This window comes from Scophthalmus maximus, chromosome 11 (genome assembly GCF_022379125.1).
Source record: "Scophthalmus maximus strain ysfricsl-2021 chromosome 11, ASM2237912v1, whole genome shotgun sequence".
In the NCBI taxonomy this organism is placed as follows: domain Eukaryota; kingdom Metazoa; phylum Chordata; class Actinopteri; order Pleuronectiformes; family Scophthalmidae; genus Scophthalmus; species Scophthalmus maximus.
Window position 1 is genome coordinate 20,921,624 of NC_061525.1, and position 27,447 is coordinate 20,949,070.

The following is a 27,447-nucleotide window of genomic DNA, read 5'->3' on the forward strand; positions in this document are numbered from 1 at the left end:
CGTCGGGGAGGTTCTTGGATTAAGTGAAAAAACAAATATGATGATGATGATGATGATGATGATGATAATAATTATAATAGGCTAACGATAATATAAAATAATAAAAAGGAGCCTCGGCCATCACAGCTCGCGTAAAAGTGGGACTATGCGCATCACTTCAACATCCATGCGTAATCATACATAGTGAAGATGGCGTATGATTTGGAGGAATGTTAGTTTTTCTTCCAGGTCCGGTGGGGTGAAATAAAAGTTGGAAACCACAGCAGATCAACTCGCATCCAAACAATGTCCATCCCCCGTGGCAACTGCGCAACGTTACCGGTTCCAATTGCGCAAATCGGCGCCAGTCCGTCACACTGCTCCGCGGGACGACGGAGACAGGGGCACTGGGGAGGGATGGAGAGGGGAGTTGAGAGACGCGTCTTACCTTATGATCGCCGTGTCGCCCTGGCGGATGGTGATGTTGTCGGTGGCCCGCTGCATATCCACACTCCGGACGGGGAAGCCTGTGGGGATAAGACACAGCAGTCTGAAAAACGACGCCTGCAACTGCCTCCAACACGATTTGCGTCCGACTTGCATCTTTGAGCGGAAAAAAAGAAGAAAACAAAAGAAGGAGAAGAAGAAGAAGCGACACGGGAGCGCGAGGTTCTCCTGGAGCGATAGATCCAAGGTGTTCAAAAAAAAAAAAAAAAAAAAAAAAACCCAAAAGAGAGAGGACGAGGAGCAGTAGTTGTCCAGACTTGTTCGGGAAAACGCGCAGGTTGGCGCCCTTAGGTCCAACGCAGTCCCGGGTGGACGGGCGATGCGCGGGGGTTCTCCTGACAGACTTGGGACGAAGAACGCGCGGGGTCCTCGCTCCGTCGTCCGGCAGCTGCGTAATGATCTCCGCGTAAAAGGAGGTGACGCGCACAGCCAGCAGCGGCGATGGAGAGAAGCGAGCTTCTGTTCATCCCCCCCGCACAACCACGAGCACAACCACCTCTCTCTCTCTCTCTCTCTCTCTCTCTCTCTCTGAGTATCCAGCCAGTCTGACTGTGATGCTCTCCTCATTGGTTGTCAGGACAACAGCACCACCTGAGGTCCCTTTTGGTGAGACACAAGGAAGGAGAGGACTGAGTGATATGAGAGACTGAAGAATTCACACAGAGATGCTGATCTTTCTCAGATTTTTTCTAAGTATATATATAAAAGAAGAATAACCGCGGCCCTTGTATGTCTGGACGTACGTTCCCAGAAGTGGTCCTCAGGGGATGCACTCAACTGTGTTCAGTCATCTCCCTTGATGTAACGGGCGTGGAGACGGACACTTGCCCAGTGGGGGATCACTACAGTATCACTGTATCATCATTAGTCCACACGCTGTATCCGGTATAAGTGTCCGCTCGGCCACGGGCCATTCACTCTCAAGTGGATAAAACTTTCTGTGGTTAATTATGATCAAGTGGGAAAAAGAAAGAGAGATTACATAACTTCCAAGAGGTGCTGGGTGCGGCAGGCGATCGAATCTGTCACTGAAAACCTCTACGTCTTTTTAATTGGTAAAGAGTAAACACGGCCGCGGTAATGTGTCTCCAAAAAACACGACTCGCATGGAATACTCTCGTCCAGTTGAGAAGAAAACAGATGCGAGAGCGTATAAACACTCAGCGGTGACCATGAACAGGGGGCGAAGCTGGGCTGTGAAAACAGCTGAACCAGACGTAAGCGCCTCTCGTCTAGACCGCCACAGGGCCGTGGCTTCACATCCACAGTAATCACATCCACTTTTAGCCCGGGCAAGGACGCCACTTTACTGAAGGCGTGCGGCTTCCGATTCAAACAGATAAAATTGCAGAGATGGCAGCATGAGCAGCTAATTTCCCACCGCTTGCCAATCAGGCACGGGCGTAATAGGCCGTGATCAAATGCTCACTCGGCGATGTGCTAAATGAACTGCGGCGCAACAATTTAGGGCGGCGCCATTTAGCGTTCTCATTTGGTTGAGAAACTGCATTAATACTAATGCAAAATCGTCAGCGTCGGTCGCATCCTCCGTTTTTTTGTTTCGTCTCCGGGGCCATTTCGGTTGCAAATGCAAGTGGGACGCGGCGAGAATACAATACACAGTGTGGCTTAAAAGTAGAGAAGACCGCGGCGTTAACGTGGCACGGACTTTGTGTGATCACTCCGACTTAGCTCTCATTATAATGCAACTGTTCCGGTACACGCGCGCGCGGAGTGACGCCGTCCTGCGCACTACGACTGCCCGGTTGAACCTTTCGAAGTCAGTGTGTCAAGCCTTTGTTTCCAGCATCAGCAGACTTAGAAGCGCCAGATCAGAGGCAAGTTCGGACAGCAGCCGCACGCCGATATGCTGTGCCGTGTAGGCTTCGCGGCTCGATCGCAGGGAAGGCAAGTCGCAGACATACAAACAAAGGGAATCACAGGGACGTGCTTGCTATCGGGGAGCGCTCATGTCGGCAGTATTAGAGCGAAAGGAGCACTGAGATGCTCAATCACTGAGGAGTCGAAGTAGACGCAGGCGCTGCTCTGCATACAGATTCGCACGGGGGAGCGGCTCTCGGGCCGCTTTTAGCTGTATCCACAGTTTGGGATTCTCAAAAGTCTGAGAGACAGTGTGAGTGTGTGAGTGTGTGAGTGTGTGTGTCAGTGTGTGTGTGTGTCTAACAGGTAGAGATAACTTCCTTGTGCCGCAGGCAGACAGAGAAGGGCAGGCCCGAGACACCGCAGCCTCAACCAGCACCTAACAAAAGGCCAGTGATCCCTCGCTCTATACCCAACACTTGCAAACACACACGCACACACACACACACACACACACACACACACACACACACTGAGGAGTGGAAGAGAGACTTCCTACTATCACGCTGGTAGGCGTTCAGCGCTGTTGCGGTATAGAAAGCAACGATTGGCCATATGCCTGCTGCTCTGGTGTAAACTGTACATTATATACTGCAGTTAAATACAACAATAGGCATGTGGAAACTGTGCAGCCCAGACATATGTATCCCTTCCATTTGAAAGAGCCGATTGACAAATGAATAGAAGAAGGCGCGCAGTAAGTTCAGAGTCAGATGAGCTGCATTATTAACTCTGAGGAGGTTATGTTCGTTTGTTGGTCGGGGTAATGCAAAAAAGAATTGCCATATTACCATGACACTTGGTAGAAGGATGGGACATGTCCCAAGAAGGAAACGTTTGAGTTTTCCAAAGCAGCGGATGCAGGACATTTGTTCTCAAAACATTGCGAGACATGGAATAAATCACGGGTCCTGATGAAAAGAGAAAGAACAAAGAACCAAAACGGGGCCTATTAAGGGGATTGATATCTATGAGTGTGTGTGATTGGCCGCGGCCTGATTGAATTGAAGCGGACTTAGCACCGACCTGCGCTCTGCTGAGGACCACTCCGGTCTCATCCGGGTCACCGGTGATGTGCAGTATACGGGAGTACAAAGCGGCGACAATGCACCACACTGTCAGTAAGACGCACAATAGTCCAAAGATACAATTGGGGTGTTCTATTTTAAGTAGCGCGGTCTGCGACTGATAAATGATGAAACATAATGGTGCGGGGGGGTGGGGGGGGGGGGCTTAGCTTCTTTGATGGGGATAACACGAACATGATCTATTATTCAACCCTGCATAGTTTCGACTTAAGAAGGCGGTAGCGAGGAATGCCTCGGGAAGCGGATTTATTTTCAATTCAGCGGAGACCGATGTAATGTAGCTTGGAATCACGTCCGTGCTTCCTCACGCTCGGCATCGGGATCTGGGGGGGGGGGGAAGTCATGCCGACGGTTTGGGCTGGATTCAAACCTGGGGAAACATCTGAAGTGGCTGCACGGTGGCGTGGTGGTTAGCGCTGGCACCTCACAGCAAGAAGGTTCTGGGTTTTTGCGTTAAGCTACCGTCATTGTAACGAGGGCGCGATTGGACGCGGAGCGTTCAAAGAGCCGGCCCACAAAAAAAAAACCCCTGTACTAGCTAAGTAGAACTAGTGATCTCCCAGCAGTCGTTGTTTTAGTTTCACGCTGGCTCAATAAAATCGTTTCTGTTCGTGTCTCGCACTCTCCGAGAACGGGGCCGAATCGCTGTTTACAATAATTGGCCTGGCGCTGAGTGAGTTACACCCACTGCGTACTCACGATGTTCAGGCAACATCATTTTCCTATTGTTTGTTCCGAGTCATGTTTTGTTTGCGACGTGAGCGTAACATGGGGAAGTCTCTTGTTTTCTACTGTTGCAGATTGTACTGCTGGATATCATCAGTCACTGTTTCTCTCTGTAATAACTTGGTTGCGAGCGTATGTGTGCGTATCTGAAAAGATGCAGGGAGCTGTCAAGGCCTTCTTAGTTGACTGTGTGTAAACTATTTGTAAAAAATGATAAACTGCTAAGTTCACATTGAAACATCAATCCTGTGAAAACACTTGCATGTGTTCTGTGGCTCTGGAGGAGTTTATGAAAAGAATGCTGACGACGTCGCAGCGACGTCATCGTGGCTGATCTATAGGCTCGGCCTTGGAGATGAACACCCGGCTGGTTCATTCAGAAAATATCTCACTCTTCCAATTGTCTTGAAAAACAATGGCTTCCGACTCGGTGGGGTCCCCGTGACGCTCGTCTCGTATCCCGAAAGAGTTCATTTCATATCCAGCTAACGATGAATACCGTTGAGTTTTCTCACAGCACTATCATGGTCAGTGACACCACCTGAAGATTCCCCGCCCCCCCCCCCCCCCCCCCCCCCCCCCCCCCCCCCCCGAGGTCAGCGTCCAACCGGCGTTTTGCACAAGGTCCGTGTCGCGTGTGCCGTCTGTCAGAGACATGGAACAATGTGTGTAAGGCCACAGATGCAACAAACAGTGTCCCCGTCTGTGCAGGCGAACAAAAGGGGCAGATTTGTGCATGTGCTAACTTGGGTTTTTACTCAAGATGCTACATGTTACATGTTAACACTTTTACTCTATTGATGCACACATTGATGCACACACACACACGCACAAAAAGAAAACCCTCTACAAGCAGCACCCAAGGTTGTGTTGTACAACGTGGGACAATGAGCGATGAGAAGACAACCTTGGCTTCGCCGGCGAACGCGCTGCTGCATTAAAAGCCAAGATGCGTCACTTCATTGTTTTGGTCGCGGCCGCCGCAATGTGCCAGCGGGAACCGTACAGTCTAAAGGTCAGTGGCGAACGTCGGCGCAGCAGTGAAAAATAAGTCAAATAAAAAATGAAATTGGAATTGGAGCACCTCAGTCGTTTTCAGTCCCGGTCAGCGGCGCCGCTTCCTCGGGCATCAGCATCTCGGGCCGCACGCCGGCGGCCTTATCTCGGCGGAAGGCCGCCGGCTCGTACAGTGCGCCCCCGCTCTGGCATTTTGCGAAAATGTGAAGGAATCAATGAAGTCCTCCGCGGGTACTGAATACACTATGAAAAGGATTTTTATTGTGTTTATTTTGAATAACTCCATTGGCTGACTGAGCTGCACCAGCGTCCACTCTTCCCCCGGAGGCTCAAAGGGAAAAAGAAAAAAAAGCTTCTTTTTCTTCCACTTCTTCCACTAAAGTCAATGAATTATAATAGATGATAAAAGCAAAAGACGATCAAATCCATCACGGTGATTTTTTACAAATATATTTGGAATCTTTATTCTCTTTATTGAACATGTGTTCACGTGGGTCTTTTCTATGTGTAGACGCCGGTGTAAGTCATTTTTGGAAAGAAAATCTCCGCATTTGGTGAATTTCGCTCCGAGACGTGTTCTCCTTCATTTGGGTCCCGGGTGCTGGATCAATACTGGCCTGTGCAACGCCGACACCGGAACTGTTACAGCAAGATGGGGGGGGGGGTTTCTATAATGGGATTCTGTTTCTTCTTCCGCCTCTCGCCGTGCACATCTAACCTCTGCATGAGACAAAAACAAACAAATGGCACTCGGCTCCGTCGCGAGCTATGGAAGATCAACGAGACCGGCTCGCCCCGTGGATCCACCTTTATAAAAAAATGTATTCTTTTTATTTCCAGGCTAAATACAGTCTATGTCAAACCAAAGGAGGCTGCATCAGCAACACATGACCACCCACCCCCACACACACACATATTTACAGAATACAGCGCGTGTGTGTGAGTGTGTGTGTGTGTGTGTGTGTGTGTGTGTGTGTGTGTGTGCGGCACAGAAAGGCTGAGACAAGAGGTGAAAAAAAACAAAAAAAACAGAACAAGTTTTCCTTTCTTCATAAAAAAAAAGGAGCGCATGCATAATTCGCCCCTGACATTCCCATCAAAACCCAGAGTCTTGGCAGCAAAATGCATGATATGCAGGAAAAAGGATACCCGGCAACGTACTCAGCACTTCTACTGTATCCCCATCAACACACACACACACACACACTCGCAGCAGAACACAAAACACACCTTGGCCCCCGAAGCCTCGTGCTCTCCATCCCCTCCTTCTCCCCGTCAGCAGGAACAACACGCACACACAAAAAATAAAATAATTGTAAGGCTAAATATCGGTTCTGTGTATTGTCGACGAGCGTGCCGAGCGTGCCGAGCGTGCCGAGGTGAGAGTTCAAAGCTGCACTCAAAGCGCCTCAATTCAGATTAACATATCCGCGAAAGCAAAAGCACTTTGCGCAGGCTGCCAACACGTGACGCGGGCGGCGCAAACGCATACTTCAGAGATAACGCGTCGAGCTCTCCGCCTTTCGGGGAGCGCCTTCGATCCGACAGCCAACGTTCGACGACCTCGACGGAGTTTCCGCCAGGCCTGCGAGCGCGAGTGGATTTGCGCAACGGGCGGATGTCTGACTGACTGTCTGATGTGCGCGCGGAACCCGAGAGCCCGTTGAAGTGTCGCAGGGTGAAAAGCGGCGTTCCTTGTCGTCGTCGTTGGCGTGCGCGGCGCCCGGGGAATCTAAAGTCGCGTGATGCGATCATATCCGAATGGTTGCTCCTCCTCTTCTCCTGCTCATTTCGTCCCGTCTGATGAGCGCAACTACAGATTTCCTCTTCGCCTCAAACCTCCCCATCCGCACGCGCTTCGCCCCAAACGGCCGAAAACCGTCGCGAGCCACCTTCACGAGCAGCGAGGGCCGCCGGCGTGGAATCGACAGAGGCGAAACCCGCAACCATTTCGTGACAGAGCGTGGGGTCTTTCTTGTGGAGATGGGAATCTTTTTTCTTTTTTTCTTTTTTATTTCTAAGACGAGTGGGCCAGTCAGTAAAGGTGTAATTGCAAAAAATGGTACCAAACAACATCATTATGCCGAGGTCGGCCACGAGGTGCATGGGGCGACCTTCGTTTCTCTCCGTCCCCTGCTCCTTCGCACCGGGCAAATGGCTTCTCGCTGCGAGTTGCTTGGTTGCATTCGGAAGCTGAAGTACAAAATGAAATGGTCAGCATAAACCCCCTGAGAACCGCTCCGAGGCACGGGGCGGACGTGTTCCCACGAGGACGCAGCGAGGGGGAAGTGAGCCAGAACCAGGACCGCGTGGTTAAAGTATTCTGCGATTGGTATATAATGCTCCGTGTCCACAGTTACTTGTACATCCACCAGAATTAGCAGATGAACAGCACTATCATTTAATGTGAGAGTTGTCTTTCATGTCCCACAACAAAGAGAGCGAGTGCATCTACTGCACCGGGTCAATGGTCGATGCGAACGCCCCGACTGGCCCATGGTCGGGAAAAGTCATCACCCCCCGAGTCTGAGGCTGCGACTGACGACTATCTTCATTGTCGGTCAATCGATGTCGATTCATTTCCAAATGTATCGATCAGTCGTTAGGGTTCACAATATGTCATGTGAACGACGAGGGTCGTGTTTCACACACTTCCCCCGCGTGCAAAGTGAAAACGTCCCGTTACGGCAGCGATCGGCCGCGGTGCGCTCCGATTGGTTCTCACCACCAAAACACACTCGCCATTAATTAAGAGATCCTCAATGCGCCTGGAGCAGCAACCCCCCCCCCCCCACACTGTTTCATTAGAAAAAGTGGATTTGGCCACGACCTCTACGCACTTCCACTCGGCACCTTAGCTCATATACACTTACATCGTTAAAACGGGCCCATCTATGTATCTATCTTCCTTTACCACGTGCTATAACTCACGTGCGTTCATCTATTTCTCTATGTTTGTCTGTCGGTCGGTTCCTCCCTCATTAATGATAATTATACGTTGTTTGTTTGATGGTGGGATGGACAATGGTGGCAGTCGGATGTCAGGTTTTTTTTTTTTTGGGGGGGGGGGGGGGGGGGGGGATCAAAGAAAAACGGTATCAAGTTTCACCGAGGGACACTATCTCACCCGTATGCCCGGCCTCCAGGAACGAACACAGGCAAAACCCATGTGGGCCCACCACGTTTGGCTCCGTGTCCTCGTGCCACTTTTGCCCTTGTTTTCTTTTCGTAGCTGCTCCTCTGCAGTTTCGTCCTCGCGTCCTTTAGGGGTTGTTTTTTGTGTGTGTGTGTGTGTGTGTGTGTGTGTGTGTGTGTGTGTGTGTGTCCTTTTTCTTCTCTCGAGCCTTGTACTTTCTTTCTCAACGCGCCAAATCCACAGCAAGTTGAGCCGCGAGAACATGTTGTGTTCCCTTTGCCTCCTTTGACTTCTTCTTAGGTTTCTTCCTTCTGCGACTTTTTTCCACCCTCTTAATAACCGGATGGCCGCAAACTCGCTTTGAGCGTTATTTTGAGCGTTTTGTTTTTTTGTTGGCGCCGTCCGAGCCGACGGCAGTTTCGTTCAGAGCTGCTAGTAGAGTAATTAGAGTTAGTTAGACGCCAAGCCAGCAGTAGCAGGGCACCTGCACGCCTACTCCAGATAATGTTAAGACGTCTACTGTGCCAAAATGAAGTAACTGTCAGCTGAGACTGCTGGTAGAACATCCGTTGCCATGCAACCGACGACACCTCTGGGGCGAGCCATTGATTTCGGTATAAAGGTTACCGGCCAACCAACGACGGCTTCTTTGGGTTCCAGCCAAGAGGGCTTAACCAAGCGTTTCTATCCTGCTACTAATGACTGGTTCAACGTCACTCCGAGAATTGGAATCCATAAAATTTAATTCATCAACATCTCGGCGTCTGTTTCGCAACCGCGCAATACAAAGCCCTGGCGTTCTTTCCACCGCCGCCCAATGATCCCATGTTGGCAGATAATTGTATATATATATATATCTATTAAAAATAATTTCCCCCAACCCAGACGTTGCCTGTGTGCTCCTTTCATGTGGAGAATGGAGACCGGGTAAATCGAAAAAAGTCACGGCTTCTTATGTGAGACAGACACGTATGAGACTAAATCTTTTTTCAATAGGAGCTGGTGCCACCTTTGACGGGTGCATATTAAAGCCTGAAGGCCACATGACTAACAAACACACAACACAAAACCTCCCTGGTAGAATTAATAAAAATGACAAACATGACCGCACCCCGGTTTACTTATGCCCGACTCCTCCCTCAGACGGTTTTGCGTATCATCACAACGATTTTGACGGAGCACGATTGCCCCTTTGGCCGTTGTCTGTTATTTTTCCGACGGTGACAGACACGTTTATCTTCCAGTAAGTATATTGTGTAACCCTCACTGGTTAAACAAGCAGCTGCATTACACAATGATATGATCTTCTTACATATCAGTTTGCGTACTAGGATTATACTACGCATTAACAGATTATCTACAGTTTGGGAGTCGACACGGAACACGGATACACGTGAAATGAAAGGCTCCGAATAAACCCCGAGAAACCAGCGCGCCCCTTGACACGTTCCTGCGGGAAGGACGTAAACCTGTGAACATATAACGGAAGCCGCGTTTTGAGCTTTTTCACAGTGTAAATCTTGGTGAAATGTGATTTACACTAGCGGGAACCCCCCCGCTGAGAAGGATGTATGTCATAATCACGCAGCAACCACACGTACACGATAGGAGGAGCGTAGGGCGAGTGGGTCACAACACCTGCCAGACCTTAAGAATCCAAATCGTCATTCAGTCGCTCAAGGGTGAAGAGTGTCATTAATTTGCTATATTAATTATATTTACATCATTCATCTTCTTCTGATCAATATAACTGCTTTGTTATGTGTCAGTGATAAAGATCTCTTTTTCGTTGACAGCCTTTGATGCCTTCCGGAATCAAACAGCTTGTTGCAGCACAGCGGCACATATTAGAGGATGAAAAGGGCTAATAATATTATTATACATATATCTTGGTGAATTGCATGTGATTGTGCATGCTGGGGGGGGGGGATGCAACCCATGAATAAGTAGCTACACGTGTTGACAGCCCACATACTTCTGATTAAGCGTCACCAAAAGTGCCAAAAAAAAAAAAGAGTAAACACATTCATGGATGTGCGGGGATTTAAACCGCTCGTTTCCCATGCAGTCCGTCCGCTGTGCCTCCATATCCTATCTTTTTTTCGCCTGCCGCTTCCCTGATTCTCACTCCGGGGAGATGAATAATGTAGACAGCCCCCCCCCCCCCCCCCCCCCCCCCCCAACGCCACACTCCTCATTGTTTTGTAAGAACACAGCGATTCCCTGGATTAGGTTCTCTCTGAGGACTGGAGAGCCACGGGCCCGTCTCCGGGGCCTCTGTTCTCGTAATTAGCAGGCCACGGACAAGAAGCCACGGTAATTGAAATCAGTCGGTGCATTCTTCTCCTCCCCGGTGACACGCTTCTTATCTCATTCCTCCATATTTCTTTCCTTTGAATGTTCGTCATTGCCGTATTTCTTTCTTTCTTTTTTTTTCTTTTTGCCCTCATCGTCTTCTTCATCGCCATGAACGCGTGTGTTTTCATCTTTGGAGTTTATTAGTCTGAGACAAGGCAATGAAGGGAGCCTAAAGGGCAGAGTAAATAATTAGGGGAGAAGGAAACGCCAAAAGCCACAGAAGTCAATAACAACCCGACAAGGGAAGCTACAAAAGCTTCATTTTGTGGGATAATAGCCTTATTTAATATTCAATAATACAGACTAAACTAAAACCAGTTTCTAATCCCCCCTTGACAGGAATTAATAAATCTTTTCTCTCTCTCTATTTTTTGCTGAATTTCAAAGTAAAAGTGTACAGCAGAGGAACGACAAGACTCGGGGTCTCTGGGTACGGCACTGTACAGCAACCACGGCATCTTCACGACATTCATATATCAGTTTTAAAACAGCCGTAGAACCCAAGAAGCTGAACAAGTACCACAATGCAATATGACGGGACGGCATTTTTGCAATAACTCACTTTCACACTATTCAATCCTTGGATTGGTGGAATCACGGAAGTTATCCTATCCTTTTTAGAAAAAACTTCATGAAAACACAGTGACAGGTTTTTTCAAATTTCAAATTCTAAATCCCAACAAGCCAGCTGTTTTTTTGTTTTTTTGGAGTTTGTTCAAACGGGATGTGCGCTCAACTTGAAACTCTTCAACTCGAGCCTCGAAAGCCGGCGCAACTGTTCACTCGTTACGTCCACATGTTTTCACAAATTTATACAGGACACTGTCAGTTCAACATTCGTTGTCAACGGCAGAGTGAACCAAAGTGACAACAATGAGCGGAGAAAAGAGATGGGATGTAACAAATGTATGACCCCGTATGCGCATTCACAAACTGCCAACCAGTCAAAAGCAGAAACAAAAAAGCGTTTAGTTAAACTTCTCATACGAGTGCTGACCAGCCCAACCACACAGCCGCCCACTGTTCCATTTGGCCCTGGTGCCCGACTTAGCCATGCATTCATTAGGCTACTGCTGTTTTTGTCATAAATATAAATGACGACAACAACAACAACAACACTCCCCGTGGTGCGTCCTTCTATCCATTTGCTCAGCTCCCAATATTTGTCACCGAACGCATTTTTCAACACGGCCCGGGTCTTTGCTCAATCCTGACTCAAACGCTCACGATTACCATCGCATCTGTCTGAGGGTCTGACTGCACTTAGCCAAGAAAAACACCATCCTGCAAAAAGGGGCCCCCTAGGTTCCTGGGTTTCCCTTCACCTTCTCACTTTAGATGCCATGGATTGATCACATGATGTCCTACCATCTCTGGCTACCTCTCACAAAATGTTCCTTACCCTTAACTTCAGGAGGCAAACATAGAAGGGAAAAAAAGCAATAAAAAAAACCCAAATTGCTTAATGTAAAGGAGTAAACACCAGCCGAGGCATACGAGTAGTTGTAATAATAATAAATAAAGAAAATAACATAATATTCCCTGAGTGTGTTGTTGTTAAGAGTTCGTCCCAGGAATGGTGAACCATTTTCACATTCATACTGTTCATCTTTTTATCTATGCATTGCCTTAATTTATTGTATTTATTCATCTTCATTCTATTCATGAATCTAGTGGCTCCAAGTGGCGAGATGCTCAGCTGCTTAGTTTGTTTTTCATCAAATGACGATAGAGACTCTTGAACTTGATCTCGCTGGCTCTACGTGAACATAGATTTTGATGTCGTCAGCATATAGTGAGAAGACTGTTTGCATTTTTGGTAATGCAAAACAGTGTGGGCAGTATACAAGCATATAGATAGAACCATACAATTGGACCACGTGCAGAACCTCATGAGACGCCACAGGAGATGGAATTGAGGAATTACTATTTTCACTTTTTCATCTGCCGTTGAGTAAATTACAAAAATTTAGAATGTAATTTAAGTGCATTATATGTAATCATGTAATCTACTGCCTTCCAAGCTGTGGTCTGCTCACAGAAAGCCCCCATGCCTTGTTCACATGACATGATTTTAAGCCCACTTTTCCACTCGCCCACTAATTTTTTAACTTGCTGCAAAAAGCCAAGCGCTATGTGTAAACTCTTCAAAGACGAGATTCGAGAGGCTCACTGACATTCTTTCTCCTCCAGCTAGATTTCTAGACAAATCCGCGACAACTACAGCCAATCGTAGCGCAGGGTCATGGATTTCTCTATGCTGAAAGATCGTCTAGCGTGTGACCAACTCCCAATAACAAGACAGCAGGTCCCGTATTCGTTCACCTCATGCACCTCATCAGTGATCCATGAGCAAATTATATTTCCACCAACAGATGAAAACAAAGGCAAAATTTAGATCAAACTATGAAAAAGAAACTTGCACTGCTCTTCATTAATTACAAAGAATGGTGCAGGTTTTTTTTGGCACAATTGGGCTGAGACTGGGAAACATGTTTGACATTTTGCACTCATTCATCACATTCAGTATGTTCAGGTGTACGTTCAGATGATTCCTGACTTTAAAAGAGATTCTGCTTTTCTCTCTCTCTCTCTCTCTCTCTCGTCGTAATAATCACCTACGCAGAGAAATGCTGCTGGGAGGGAGGGCAGGGTAGAAGCAGGGAGGTGAAAAAGAAATTGGGGGAGGTCAGGAGGGAGTGGAGGTGACCTGATTCACACAGCCATGTAATGCAATACACACACACACACACACACACACTCTGCAGATGCCGTGTGGTGCGCAGCAGCATTGCAGGTCCATCTGCTCCTGCACTCGCTCTAGTTAGGTAGCTGGCAAAAGGGGCGCGGGCAGCAGGGTCCAGTCTGCTGATGATTACGACTTCATACTCTCGACCAGCGATCGGCTCACACAACTCTATAGTGAACATCACCTGCACGTTTAGTTGCTCTAGAAGAAATAGATAAAGAACCAAACAAAAAAGTGAGAAACTCCGACTTAAACGAGGAGTGGAACTTCGGAAAATGCTATATTCATGAGCTCATCCTCGTCACCTGACTACGCTGATGTAAGTGTACTGTAACCGAGTGTGAGGCTGAATTAATTTGTGTGCCACTTTGGCTTTTTGCATAAACAGGGGCTGTGTCAGCCTGATACTGCCAGGGGTCGGGGTTGGGCTTGACAGCCCTGTCTACGGCGATTCCAGGAAAAATAAACCCAAAAAATAAACAGGGAGGTCTCGGAAATATCTGCGGCTCCGGCAAGGAAAGTTTACACTCGTCTGATTAGCCCAAAAGAAATCACAAAGTGGTGATGCAACGTGACTTCAGGATGCAGTCATTCCCCAACTGAGAGAACGCCTTGTTTGGATGTATCAAACTGTGGCGTCTGATGTAATCACTGGCAGGGCGTTCTCTTGAACAGGAGCAAGCCGGTCCTCTGCTCGGTGGGAGGGCTGAACTTGGCACTGGCGGACCTGAACCTATTTACCACTCTGGTCCGCACCGAGAGGACGTTTGACTTCCGATATCGACATGGTATAGAATGTGCTCCCAAAGTATTAGGGGGTTAATATGTTTTACACTGTTTTGGGTCTGCTCCACCACAAAAGATGGATAAAAACAACAACAACAACAACAAAAAGCTACGAGGCCTAAGTGCTGACTTTCAGCTTTAAGAGTGTTCGGAGGCATTTGCATCTGCGCTGGCTGAAAAGTGTAGGAGTCATATCCATTTTGAAGCCTGGGGGGATCGCATGCAATTTCTTACACGGTTCATCGGATGTGGCTGCAAACACCCACAAATTAAACCTGGGAATCAGCACTCTATTCTCGTAGTTATCGCTTTATTAAAATCCCAATGTGCAAAGCACGCTGTTTTCACACTCGCAGAGCGCTGCTGAGTCTTTTGTGGGTTGTTGTTGTTGTTGTTGTTGTTGTTGTTGTCGGGTAGATTTCCAGTCACTATGACAATTCCACTCGCTCCCCTCCACATTATACTCCAGCTTTACATGACTCCAAAATGGGAATCAGTTATTTAAATCAGATTTTAAAGCTATGACTCAGTCATGTTTTCATTTTACGTCTCCTACGGGTTGTCTTTGACAGACGGTCCTCACACAACAGCACAGACTAGTCACGTGCTTTGGATACAGAAATGGGAGAAGCTGAGAAAAAGCGCCAAGGTGGATTTGGAAGAACGAGACCATGAGAGTTGTAAAACCGACTGTTCAGTGTGTTCAGTCCTAAATCAGATGGTGTGCGGTCCATACGGTCGCACCACGCAACCGTTACCATACGGAGATTGGAAATAGGGTGAAAAGGAGCGGAAGAAAGTATAACGCTGAGCTGTCCATGAGATCGAACAAAGGTTTCTTTTTCCCTTCCAGTCATCATTTCCTTAACTGCATAATGTTTGTGCATGAAAAAAACAACAACCTTGCACCATAGTTTCTGTCATATTATTGAGTCTTCAGTTTGCAGTCGCTTCGGCAGTAAAACTGTCACACATCTCAGTAGATGTCTCGTTTGAAAGCAAAGCTTCGTTTTCCATAATTGAAGCACGGGCGCACACACACACACACACACACACACACACACACACGCACACTAAACACATTAACCGGTCCCCGATTCTGTTGTTTTTCCGTCGGAGATTGACGCGATTAATATTTCACGATTCAATCAGGGTCACTGAGAATCCAAGCAAACTGTGTGAATGTGCAGACTTCTATTGACATGGAGACATTCCCCATGCAAAAGAAAATATTGACTTTCACACATAAAGGGCGACGGGATTTGTTGAAAGTTAACTCAAGCAAAAATCTGGTTGAATCCAGTTGACGTGACAAGCGTCACCCGCCAGGACTTTGCAGGAGCCAGTCCTGGAATTGAAATGTTTTAAATGGACCGTTTCAGGTGGTGTCAAACTCTCACTTCTGGTTGTTATCAAAATCCACCGTGGCTGCGGTGAATTTGAGTGCCTGCCGTTCTTTTTGGGGAAAACCTAAAAAAAGAAATATATATATATATTTTTTATCCACCTCTCATGTCTGCAGGGAACAGATATTTGATACTCTGGAAATTTTAGTGGAATTGCTGCTGTTCAACACAGTCTCAGTCTTCTTTGGTGAGCTCGCCCTTCAAAATCTCGAAGAGACAGAAAACACAATTCAAACACAACAAGAAACAAAAAGCTTTCGAGAAACGGCCGTTATTCTCCGAACGAGCGAGCGTGATTTACAAAAAAAAGAAGGGAAAGCATTCCTATTCTGCCGTCACTGCTTCCCGCACGCAGCTATGCAGAAGCCCGACTCCTCCATTGACGACTCGGGAGAGTAGTGGTCGTTCATCAACTTTGATTTGAAAAGGCGTAGACAGAGTGAAAAGTGCAACGCGAAAAATAAACTTGCATCTGTAATGCATAATCATATCAGCAAGGCATAAACACACTTAAACATTACTTATGTGTTTTCACAAACTTTCCGGCTGTGCTCACGGTGGGCGTACAGAGCTGCGGGCTGCAGCATGTCGAGCAGAGAAGGCAACGACTTCCTGTTTCCTGTCACTTCACAGGTCAAAATGTGAACACTGCAAGAGAAGAGCGTGAATTTCCAGTGACCTGCCTGAATTTGTTCTTTAAATAACAATGACGGGGCTCAGAAAGGCTGCAGGCGCCAGAACAATTCCGTTCTGCGCGGTTGCAAATTGCTCAGTCAGGTCAGTCTTAGTTGCTAGGCCTCCAGCGCTAATGTCGCAAGAGTCTCTCAGACATGTCGGTCTGTCACGTGCTCGGCCGTTGGACTGACTGACGGCGACGCTTGCGGGACACGGGCGGAGCTGTGCTTACATCAAGCGTGCACTGCTGCTCCGCACTCCTGCAGACCCAGGGGGCGTGCATGTGCAACTTGACAGGAGGAGGAGGAGGAAGATAAAACTGCTTTAAAATGAATGACACGGCGTATAAGCAGTGCTCCGCCGCCGCCTGCAGCGAGTGACTGCCTGTCATCTTACCGTACGAGTCATTTTGCTTTTTAATGCTCGAACAGAGGAGGGTTAATCTGGATCACAGTAATTGAGCCAACGCAGCATAGTGATGGTGCCCGTGCCTGACGGCAACATTTCAGTGACCGCGGCGATGACTGTGAGCCAGTTAAGTCTCTTGAAATGACTCTGCCAGTAATAAGCGCTTCACAAAACCAACTCTAAGTCAATTTCAGTTAATATCATAGATATACGGGACGTAAAGATGTCGCTGATTCTGTTCTTCAGTGGTGGGTAGTGTTCCTACTGGTTCATTATAAAAAGATATTACTATGTTTCCATAAAATTCACACACACACACACACACACACACACACACACACACACACACACACACACAATGCTGCTCCACACACAAAGAGTTTGCCATCACCTGAGGATCTCGTTCACGTGGTTTCTGAAATATGCTGGCCACAAAAATTCAATTTGAAACACATCAAAGACGTGGGGGGGGGAAAACAACTGTTCATCTGAAACATTGTTTAAACAGTGAACGCGGTGGGTTGTTTTTCCCGGAGAGTTCATTTGTTCGCCAGACTCTCGTTCGGAGAATCAAAGGCGCCGTCGTCGCTTTTATGTGGAAAATGTCTGTTTCCGCTGTTTCTTCATGTCCTCCTATTAGAGCCCCGCGGCAACAGAGGCTGGCCCCCAATTAAGCCACTTCTCAAATGTGCAAAAGTGCGAAACGGTTTCCGAGATCCCCGTGCTCCGGCCCTGTTCATGAGGCCGCTAATTGTAGAGACTGTCTGCCGCGCTGATAGGACGCTTCTCTTTTTGATGATGAAGGCAACGGATCAAAATTACAAAGCGCAGCCGTGTCTGGAAGTCATTCTGTTTCTACATGTCCTCTTCGGCACAGTTGGAGGTTTTTTAAAAATAAAAATAAATAAATAAATAAAAGGATAAAAAAGGAGATCTTAAAAATATCCGATGGGAAACATTTTGAGCTGCAACCGTGCCGACTTCAGCCCCCTCGCTGCGAGGATTCCTTTCGCCACAATGATGCAAACAGAGGAAGAGCTTTCTATAACCAAAGTTATAGTTCAGTGATTTTGACGTGGGGCCGTATGAGCCACTCATTCGCCGCGGTAGCTTCGAGCCGAACAGCTGATTTGCGGAGTGATACTCTGGCGGCGCGAGTTGCCGCAGTGATACATGGCAAACTTAAAACGGCTGTCTGGTCGGAAAAACTGAAGCAGCGAAAAAAAAAGACATCCTTTAGCGTACAATTGAACGGATATATGTTTGCAAAGTAATGTAATGTGTATACTTTTTAGGTAACGTTTTGCGCCGGTCCCCTCTGCAACAGTGGGACTCAGACTTCCGCGACTTCCGCTTCTCCTCCAAACTTTGTTAAGTGACATCGCTGATCACCATGTCCATTAGGTAACATATTAACTATGCATAAGTAACTCATACAACCCCACGTCAAAATCACTGAACTGTCCCTTTAAGCCAGTTATTTTATCCATATAATTGAACTTGATCGGTCAGGTTTATTGTGATTCGACCCTGCAGAGGTCATTTATTGCTTGTATAGAGGCTTTCTGCTGGTCTCTAGTCTGAAGTATAGGCAACATGAGGAACGATAAAAATCAAATATCTCACAGCCTGTTGTTATTTTTCCGAACGGCGCAATAATTGATGCCAAAATGGAAAACAAAGCACGTTTCGTTTTGTAGGCATTGAGCTTTGAGTTGCTGCTGACACTGCACATGGATGTTGGCAGGTTCTGCATTCCTCCTCCTCCTCTTCCTCGTTCCCTCTTGCTTACCATTTTTAATAATGCTCAGCCTGTCTCTCATCAAAAGGATGGGAATTTACCGATAGGCTGAAATGCATATTAAAACAAAATGAATGTCTCAGACGAAAAACCCAAATCTATTTTTGCAGCGATGACACTGAAGCACCGCCAAGAGTGCTCTTAAGTCCCTTTCTTTTACAGAGGGGGAGGGGGGATGGGGGGGGGGGCTCTTGTGAAGCACATCCTTTTTTCAGATAAAACACATTATGACAAGCTGCTCAAAAGCAAAGAGGAGCATTCTTTTAAAAAGCATGACACAGAACTGCCAAGCTCTCGAGTCAAAACAAGGTCTTGAGGAGAAGAAGAAGAAGAAGAAGAAGAAGAAGAAGAGAAAAACCGATTCCCTCCACAGAGCAGAAAAAGCAACGAAAACCGGAGGCGCAGTTTGGGCCCATGTGTGAAAGAAATAAACACATGTACAGTTAGTAACATTGTGAAATATGAGACGTCGCCATTCTCCACGTCGCCCGCTGTTGTAATCGCAGCTGCTTCACTCCCTCTTTCGACTATAATTCACAGACCCTGAACACGACGCGAGTCCTTTGCCGTCGCAGAGTGTGGCCATCTATCATTACTGCACTCTGCTTCTCGGCGATTAGGAAATGGTCCAGCGTGGTGGTGCGCGAGGCGCCGGCTGTGGGCTTTTATTTTTCTCCCTTTCTCTTTCGGATGGCTGGATGATTGATTGCCTTTCGGGTGCAGAACTGCGAGTTTGTCCAACTTTGCCGGCGACACTTTATACAATGAAACAACAACAACAACAACAACAACAAATAAATCAGTAATCAAATCCCAGAGAGAGAGAGAAACGCAATTTGTGGTAATAATAGCTCCGGCAAAAAACACTCGGGAGTAGATCTCGGTTCATCCCACGTAGGAGCGGCACAGTGGACGGACGATTTGCGATCACGAAAGGAGCGAAAGCTAAACTGAATTCAGCCCGTTCGAGCGCCGCGCCATCATTTTCGGCGGCTCGCCAATGAGCTCCCTCCGCGCGTCACATAAACGCCGAATGGGAAAATTGCAGCAAACAAAAACAGCATTAACTCCAGTACCTTTGTCTCTTGCCGTTGGCAATGCGTAAGATAGGACGATATAAAGCAGTTGCTTTTGAACCGCGAATAACCCACGCAGCAGTAAGTCAACGAGAGAGAGAGAGAGAGAGAAAAAAAAGGAAGAATGATGAATAGTTTCCTTTCGCATCTACGAGGAGAGAAGAAGTTGAAGATGTTGCCTTTAACAAGCTCAGTGGGACTGCGAGAAAGTGGATTCACACAATGGCGAGGCTGTGATAAAACAGAGTGTCTGTCTGTAAATACGGTCTTACCGTCTTAACTCTGCCACGACTTCTTCTAATCTTCTCCTCGAGCTCCACGTCCTCACCGGATTCCCAATCAGCGGCGCTTAATCCCCTCAAATTAATAAATCCACTTCTTCTCAAAACGGCGTGAACTCTTTGAAGAACGCCCAGAGCGAAGAAAGTCACGGATGCTCAAAAGTATGATGAAGGAATATTATTTATTGTTTTCTCTCGTGGCTGTTGTTTCTTTTCCCCCCGGTTCCCCCCCCTGGTTCCCCCCCACCCCACACAGTAAACACACTGTTGATTTAACAAAGGGAGCTTAATTATTAAATCAGTGCAAGGGATACGTTCCAACTAAATACAGTATAAATGAAATAATCTTCCTGGTAGTTTAATTAACGGTTTGTGTGGCGCTGCTTTGTCCCACTCTGCACTCCTCGTATTTGGCCAACGTGCCACTCATATTTAATTCTCTTTTATTGCAGTCATCAGAACTAATCTGGGGAGGGGGGAAAAGAAAAAGAGAAAAAGGGAAGAAAAGAGAACAAAGGCGCTTTTTCTGCTCCAAAAAGTAAAATCAGCGAAAGTGACCGAGTTGCTCTTTGAAAAGCTTTTACATCGACAAGACGCTGAACTTTCCGAATGAATAAAAATGATGTTAACTTCAACAGGAAGGAAGGCGATGAATTCCGATGGCTTTCAACTACTCAGTGATTTAAAGTCCTTCAAGTTGAAATGAAATGACTCTGCACGGCACGCGCCCATTCGAAGATGGGTGTTGTTTTTCTCTCTCCGACGACTTATAATAGCCTCTTTATGTCAGTAATAATTCTGTTGGTCAGTTTCAGTTCCATTGCCGCTGCGCGGTACGTAACGTTGTCTGACCCACAACGGTGGGAGAGTCTGAGGCTCGTCCGCACGACAACTCGAGGGCCAAACGTTGTTCATCCTTGTTGTCTCTCATTCGTAGTATTATCTGTCAGTAACTGCCTGAGCTACGTTTTTGCGTTATGGCTGGGCGATATGGCCTATGAATAATATCGCAATACATATTTGTCATATCGCGATATTTTTCAAATCCCCTCTAAAGCACTTCATCAATGCACAATTTTACCCTTCGATGGATACAATCACACCAATGTGATGACTCCAGTAGTCCCTGCAACCTATGTCGGTATTAAAACATTCTTTAATCTCAAATATATCCATTCATGGGTTTCTATTGGGACAATTTTAAACTCGCATGCAACAAGAGGGCGATCACAGCCAAGTTAAATATAACAGAACAGTACCATTCAAACCAGGCAAAGTATTCAGAGCTCAAAGCAACAATAAAGTATGTTCAACAAGAAAACCAGAGAACGACAACAACATATGTTGAAGTGCACTTCCTGTGAATGCGTAACCAGTGCGGTACGCACCGTGTTATTCTGGAGTAATGTCTGGAGCCGCTGCAAACTTTTCAACACGTGCAATCCCATGTGCACGCCGTGATTTTTCGCCATTTCATGACATTGTACGGACCAAACAATGAATCGATTCATCGAGAAAATAATCAACAGATTAATCGATAATGAAAATAGGTCTTAGTTGCAGCCCTGATGGCAACCTTTACACTGTTCCCAGTATACCACTGGTATGAATATGTATGAGATTACATCACATCAATAATCAATAAAGCACAAGCTAATTGCATAATAAACCATTGTAATTGCCTTCCAGGCTCTTTCTGTCACTGAAGTTTCCAATTAAGCAAAACTCAGCGGTGAGATTTCGTTTAAAAAGAGATTCGCCAGAAGCTCATGCAAAAAAAACAACAAAATACACACAAAAACTGTTATGATGCTGAATTAAACAGGCTAAATATATATATATTATTATATTATTATATAATTACTTATATAATGAGATTACAACACATTTACAGCCAATTTTAAATTATTATTGTATAAATATTCATATTTTTGCATGCTGATATTGCTTAGACATCTGCTGCTCATAAACTAATAACAATATTACAATTATTATCAGGGTTTGAGCACTATTGCATGTATGGGCCCTTAAAAAAAGCATCTCATCGCTACAATGTAGTCCCCCACAGCAGCAAGAGAAAGTTAGTTTGCCGTCTTCTCTTTTTTAGATTTTATGAACAAAGTATGGACATATTAATTTATTGCGAGTAAGCTGCAACCGAATGACAATGTTACCCGCGTACCTCTTAAACATGCGTTACGATATCCATATTTCATAGTATAATTTTCATAAAATCCATTACAAAAAAGAGCTGTTGCCAAACTCTGACCAACAGCTGATGCAGATGGTAAACATTAGCCGGAATCCCTCAGTGACACATTAAGTGTAACTACATTTAGGTTTATTTTATCTAATCAGGATCTCTGGACATCATTTAGTATGGAGCAGCTGCTTGTCCAGTCAGAGAGAATATCTGTTGGTGCTAATGCTAAATGCTAGTTTATATTTATTATCATTTCATTTTATTAATTTCAATTTCACATCACATTGTGTAATATTGTCTCATGATTCAGTTTATCATATAGTAAATTATTTCATTAGTAATGTATTCAGGTTTCTTATTCACATTTCCTTTGCTTCTGGTTCCTACCTGTCACCCGGTTTGGAAGATAATTCATCATTTCTTACTGAGTCTCTTTCATTTCCTAGTCAAATAAGTACTGTTTCATGTCAATTGCTTGTGTTATTTGAACATTATTTTGTAGCCCTTCCTGGATGTGAAGTTTTTCAAATGATTCTTGAAACCCCTGCGGAAGAAAAAAAAAGAATACTAGGCCCATTTGACAACCCTCACATAAAGCCCTCGCTCAAAACTGTATACTTATTTGAAAATAATAACGAAAAAAAAAATTGTCCATTGAGCACAATCCAGATGGGACAGTGACAGATAAGTGGGTTAACGAGGAGGCTAGCTGCTGGGACACGACTGTCCACACTCCTCCTCCCACCCAATGCGGGCGGATCGGCCTCTGGGGAATAGATCAACGTTGTGCAGAAACATGAATCTGAAGCTCCGGCGAGGATTCAGAAATGACATCGGCCAGCGCTCAGGTCTGGCTACGCGCCGGGCCCAATCGCAGGCCCGAGCGAAAGGTGCAAGTCCTCATCTCGTGGCTGATTTCAAATCTGTTTTCACGTGGTCGCACAGCATTGCGATACACAATCATTTGTCTGTCGTCTTTTTCCCCATTTGTACAGAAGCAGGTGATTCGGCCGCAGACAGTATTGTGGACGGGAGTCAGGAGAAAAGTAATAAGACGCAGCAGGCGGTGAATGTAGACTGCGGATCAAGGTTGAAACTGTCTCACGTGGAAACTCACAATGACGACCGTCATCATCCTGGGCCACACGGCATTCGATGTGGTGCCGCTCAGCGACGAGAGTGCTCAGGTGGGATGCAGATATTCTCATCTTTTCAGTAAAGTCACAGAATATTACAGATCTCAAGCAGAATTCGAAGCCACATCATGTAATTCATTTGTGCAGTACGACACTAATATGACGACCCGTCCTCTGTGTTGCTTTCGAAGCCGTGGACCTCAAATAAAAATAGTTCTAAGCTGGTCATGAAGAAACACTGTGCCAGTAAACCAGGAGATATTCATTTCAACGTTCAATCTTTGAAAACGGGACAGAGCCCATTGGCCTTTGTGTGCAGATATGACGTAAAATGGAGGAATGTGGAGATTGGAGTCGGGTGGAGAACGACAATTACTGTACCGTTGTTCAAACCTGTCGCTGAAGGGGCCGGGGGGGGGCTAATTCAGAGCATGGCCGCTTATCTCGTGCAAGAGATTTCATTAACTTAAGTGCACCGTTGCGTGGCCCACACGAGCATGTGGATGCAAATAAAGCTGTAAATAATCAGTATGTGAACAATCAGTTTGTGTAACAGTGTGCGTTTTCTCGCGCACGGGGTCCCTCCGCCTCGGGGAACTCCATGAATCTTGGAATTGTTTTTGCCCGCGGGGTTCAATTCAAATTCCTATAGTGCGACAAACGCAAGACTTTGTTTGGCGTCGGTGCGGCTTTTCAGAGACGCGACAGGACCTGAGTCGCATGGAAAAACATTACGCATAAAAATATGAGCATATGCCGTGTATTCATTCCAGACAGACATTTTCAGAGTGTGACACATTACAGGGACCGCAAGGTTGGAGGTAGGGAGACTTTGGGTGCGCAGTGTGGCAAGTGTCAGAAGATTTCTAGTGTTTATAGCTCAAAGGAGAGGTGATGCATTGTGGCGCGTTATGGCGCAAATTATAATAAGAGGTCTGCGCAGAGTCCCGGGGCTAAAGAATGGGCGTTTTTTTGGGTGAGACATCCCTCACTGCCGTGGACGGCGAAGAGACGCGTGTTGCGTAGCGGCGTGGGAGGACGCACGTTTCACGGATGCGGTGATGTGCGGAATAAGTGCGCTTGTCAGATTACAGGAAAAAATGAAAGGTTGTGCGGGAGGTAGGTGATGCCTACGACTAGCTGCACTTTGGAGAACGAGCGTGTGCACCTTCAATCTCGTCGGGCACAGCACAGAGGCCTGGAGGAGCACAAAATGAAATAATGAAAAAAAAAAAAAAAGAACACTGACAGCGTTAAAAAAACTTTGGACGCTCGGGCAGATTTGTGCTGCAGAGTGAGACGTATGTCAAGACGGACAAAATCCCTTCCAACGCCGAGCCGCTGTTCATCTTTTCTTCCACTGACTCTCGTTTTTTTCTCTTTCTTTCTTCTCTCTCATTCCTCTGCCCGGTTTCTTTTCAAGAAAAAAAAAAAAGAAATTGATAAAAGAAATACAAATCTGTGTTCTGGGTTCCGTGGGAGTAAATAAATAAAAAGATGAAATAGAATTTATGAAAAGAGGAGAAAAAAAGAATCATAATTAGCTCATTGGGGGGAGCTGCATGCATACATTCAGGGGATCATTCTGATTTCAAATGGCTTCGCGTCGTCCATGAAATTGCATATAATGGGACTCTTTTTCACTGGCTTATGCTGATTGTGTTTCCCTGAGTGGAGGCGGAGGCGGGGAAGCGCAGGTGGGGGGGGGGGGGGGGAAGATGGGTACATTTGAGCACCATTTGTGTCCGCCGTGCTATTATGTCCCCATTACACTCCTAATCACGTTGGGCGGGGAGAGGATGCTGAGAGGAGGGCAGGCATGCTGCCTTGTTTACAAACCGAATCTGTGTTCTCCCAAAGTGATACACAATTACCGTCGGACGAGAGAGAGAGAGCGATTCGGGTAACTGAGGCGGCAATCAATGCGTCTGGCCGCGCATGAATATTAAAAAAGAGCCTGAGCGGCGGCGGAGACAAAAAAAGAATAAATAAATAAAAGCTTCACCTCATCTCCGCAAAAACCTTAAACTGTTCTTTCATTCCACCTGCTGTCAGACTAAAAGGCCGTCGGACCATTGGACTCCTCGGTCCCTGCAGCTGAGCAGCCGGGCCTCGGCCGGTTCAGGGGTCTGCCCTCATTTATTTATGCCCCCCCCCCCCTCTCACCCCGACCCCGACGCCGCCCCCCCGAGATCTGTCTCTCTCCTCTGTTCTGATCCCGGGCGAGTGCCACCTCCCGCTCCCTCGCCAGGCCTTCAGCTATTTCCCCGGCCCTTTAGAGGTTGGCGCTATCTGAAAGACAGCATCAAGCCCTGGCTTCTCCACAGCCCCTCGTCGAACGCTCTCTGCATTTCAAAGTGGTCGGCTGGGCTGCGAGACAGAGACAGAGGCGGGGAGAGATCAGGGCGGGGAGAGGGAGAGCGGCAGAAGAGGCAGAGAAAAAGCCCTGGTGTATTCCCTATTCAAAGGTGGCTGGTTTAGCATTCCACAAACTACACTCTGGTGACACACGTAGCTCACATGCAAAGATGCACACACATAAACACATACATGCGCACACCCATAAACACGGACACACCTGACCTGCAGTCTGCAGCATCGACGCGAGCTGAGAGGCAGCAACACCAGCGGAGAGTTGCCGCTGTTCTACATTCTAGAGCCTCTCTAACCCTCTCTCTCTCTCACACACACACACACACACACACACACAGAGCGAGAGAGGGAGAGAGACGAAGACGCACTTCAAGGGGGACACACCGAGGAGGAAGAACTATTGCTCAGAGCACCTGGTGTTCTCATAAAGTCAGAGTCAGATACAGACTGGCAGCCCGGTCTTAACAGAAGGTAAAGGAGGACAATGTGTGTGTGTGTGTGTGTGTGTGTGTGTGTGTGTGTGTGTGTGTGTTCAGCCTTTCAACTGCCATGACTGCATGCACTGTATTTGACGAATGTGTCACATCAGTGAGACTGCGCATGATTCCAAATGACTCCAAAGACTGTCAACGCCAACTGTGTCGGCCAACAAGTCCTAGTCAACAAGTCAGCTGAATGAATGAATGCAATGCAATGTAATGTAATGTCCTCCAAACTATGAGGTACGTGGTGAAAAAAAACAAAAAATGGCCATTTCGACCGGTTCCTAAAATAGCGCCTCTACCGGTGACAGGGGGAACGCCACAAATACTTTTTTTCCCGCCCCAGGGCATCGTGGGCCTTCAATTGCTTCACCAACGCATCATTGATGAGCTTGTAAAGGTGAGGGTGATGGTTAAGGTTAAGGTGACATGACATTATATAATAGGAATATGAGGGAACCAATTTGAATACACAAAACGTGACGGACGTAGCGGGTCCACCGCTGACCTCTAGAGGCCGCGCAGATAACGACCGCCAGAGGTCTAAATGTCTTTAAAACGACCACATACGTCGTGAAATACGCTGCTTCAAAGAACAGCGTATCTGGTCGCCGTGTGGTGGAGGACAGTCTTGTGTCATCCCACTGTCGGATTTACAAGAAGCATTTGCACGAAATCACATTTTGTTTTTTCTCTTTCTTCCTTTTTCAGAATCATGGTTTGGTCGCAGCACTTTATATGTCAAGGTGTGGCGGACATGTGACCTGTTCTTTGGCTGTGGGGTCGCAGGAAACATCCCTTTGTCTTTCCCCCAGTGCAAACACCAAACTGTCCAATGGAATATTTCAGACAAAACATGTCATGTCATGTTGCTGCGAGGGTGTTTTTAGATTTTAGTTTGTAGGACATGTCCATTTTCATAACCGTAACCTTTCTAGAGGGTTTTCCCGAAACCACTTATTGGGAATAGGGGTTGTTGGAAGGCAAAACAGAGAAAATAAATAAATATAGAAAATACATGTCTTCATTGTATCACGAGCCAAATCATGAGAAAAGCCAATAGTCTGATACTGGTCTGTCAATGAGGTGAAGTGTAGAAAGAAGAGAGCATCATCACTTTGGAAACCATTTGTTAGCAGCCCACTGTGTTGGGTAATGAGAAACGGCATCGGATGAATGATGAAATGCATAATAACTCATAATGTTGACTCGCTCTGCAAAAGAAATGCTGTGAATACCAACATCTGCTGCGTCAGGGCCGGCGACGACCGACCTCAACCTCGTTCTGGCGCGCGAGTGTGATTTAAATCAAGGATTTTTTTTTAAATATTTGGCCGTAACCGGACGAGCATGCATCCCTCACGGACTCGACATCCCTT

General features: G+C 46.6%; 1 protein-coding gene across 4 annotated transcripts in view; it reads right to left on the bottom strand.

Moving 5' to 3' along the window:
• Positions 1–27,447, bottom strand: part of LOC118299476 (limbic system associated membrane protein) — a 493,821-nt gene that overhangs the window by 169,933 nt on the left and 296,441 nt on the right. For 2 of the 4 annotated variants that reach the window (XM_035623272.2, XM_035623271.2), the window contains exon 2: positions 428–506. In XM_035623272.2, the coding sequence (XP_035479165.1) occupies positions 428–506 (79 nt within the window). Of the gene's footprint in view, positions 1–427; positions 975–27,447 lie in introns of those variants that run through there. The other 2 variants (XM_035623270.2, XM_035623269.2) reach the window with 2 other exon arrangements.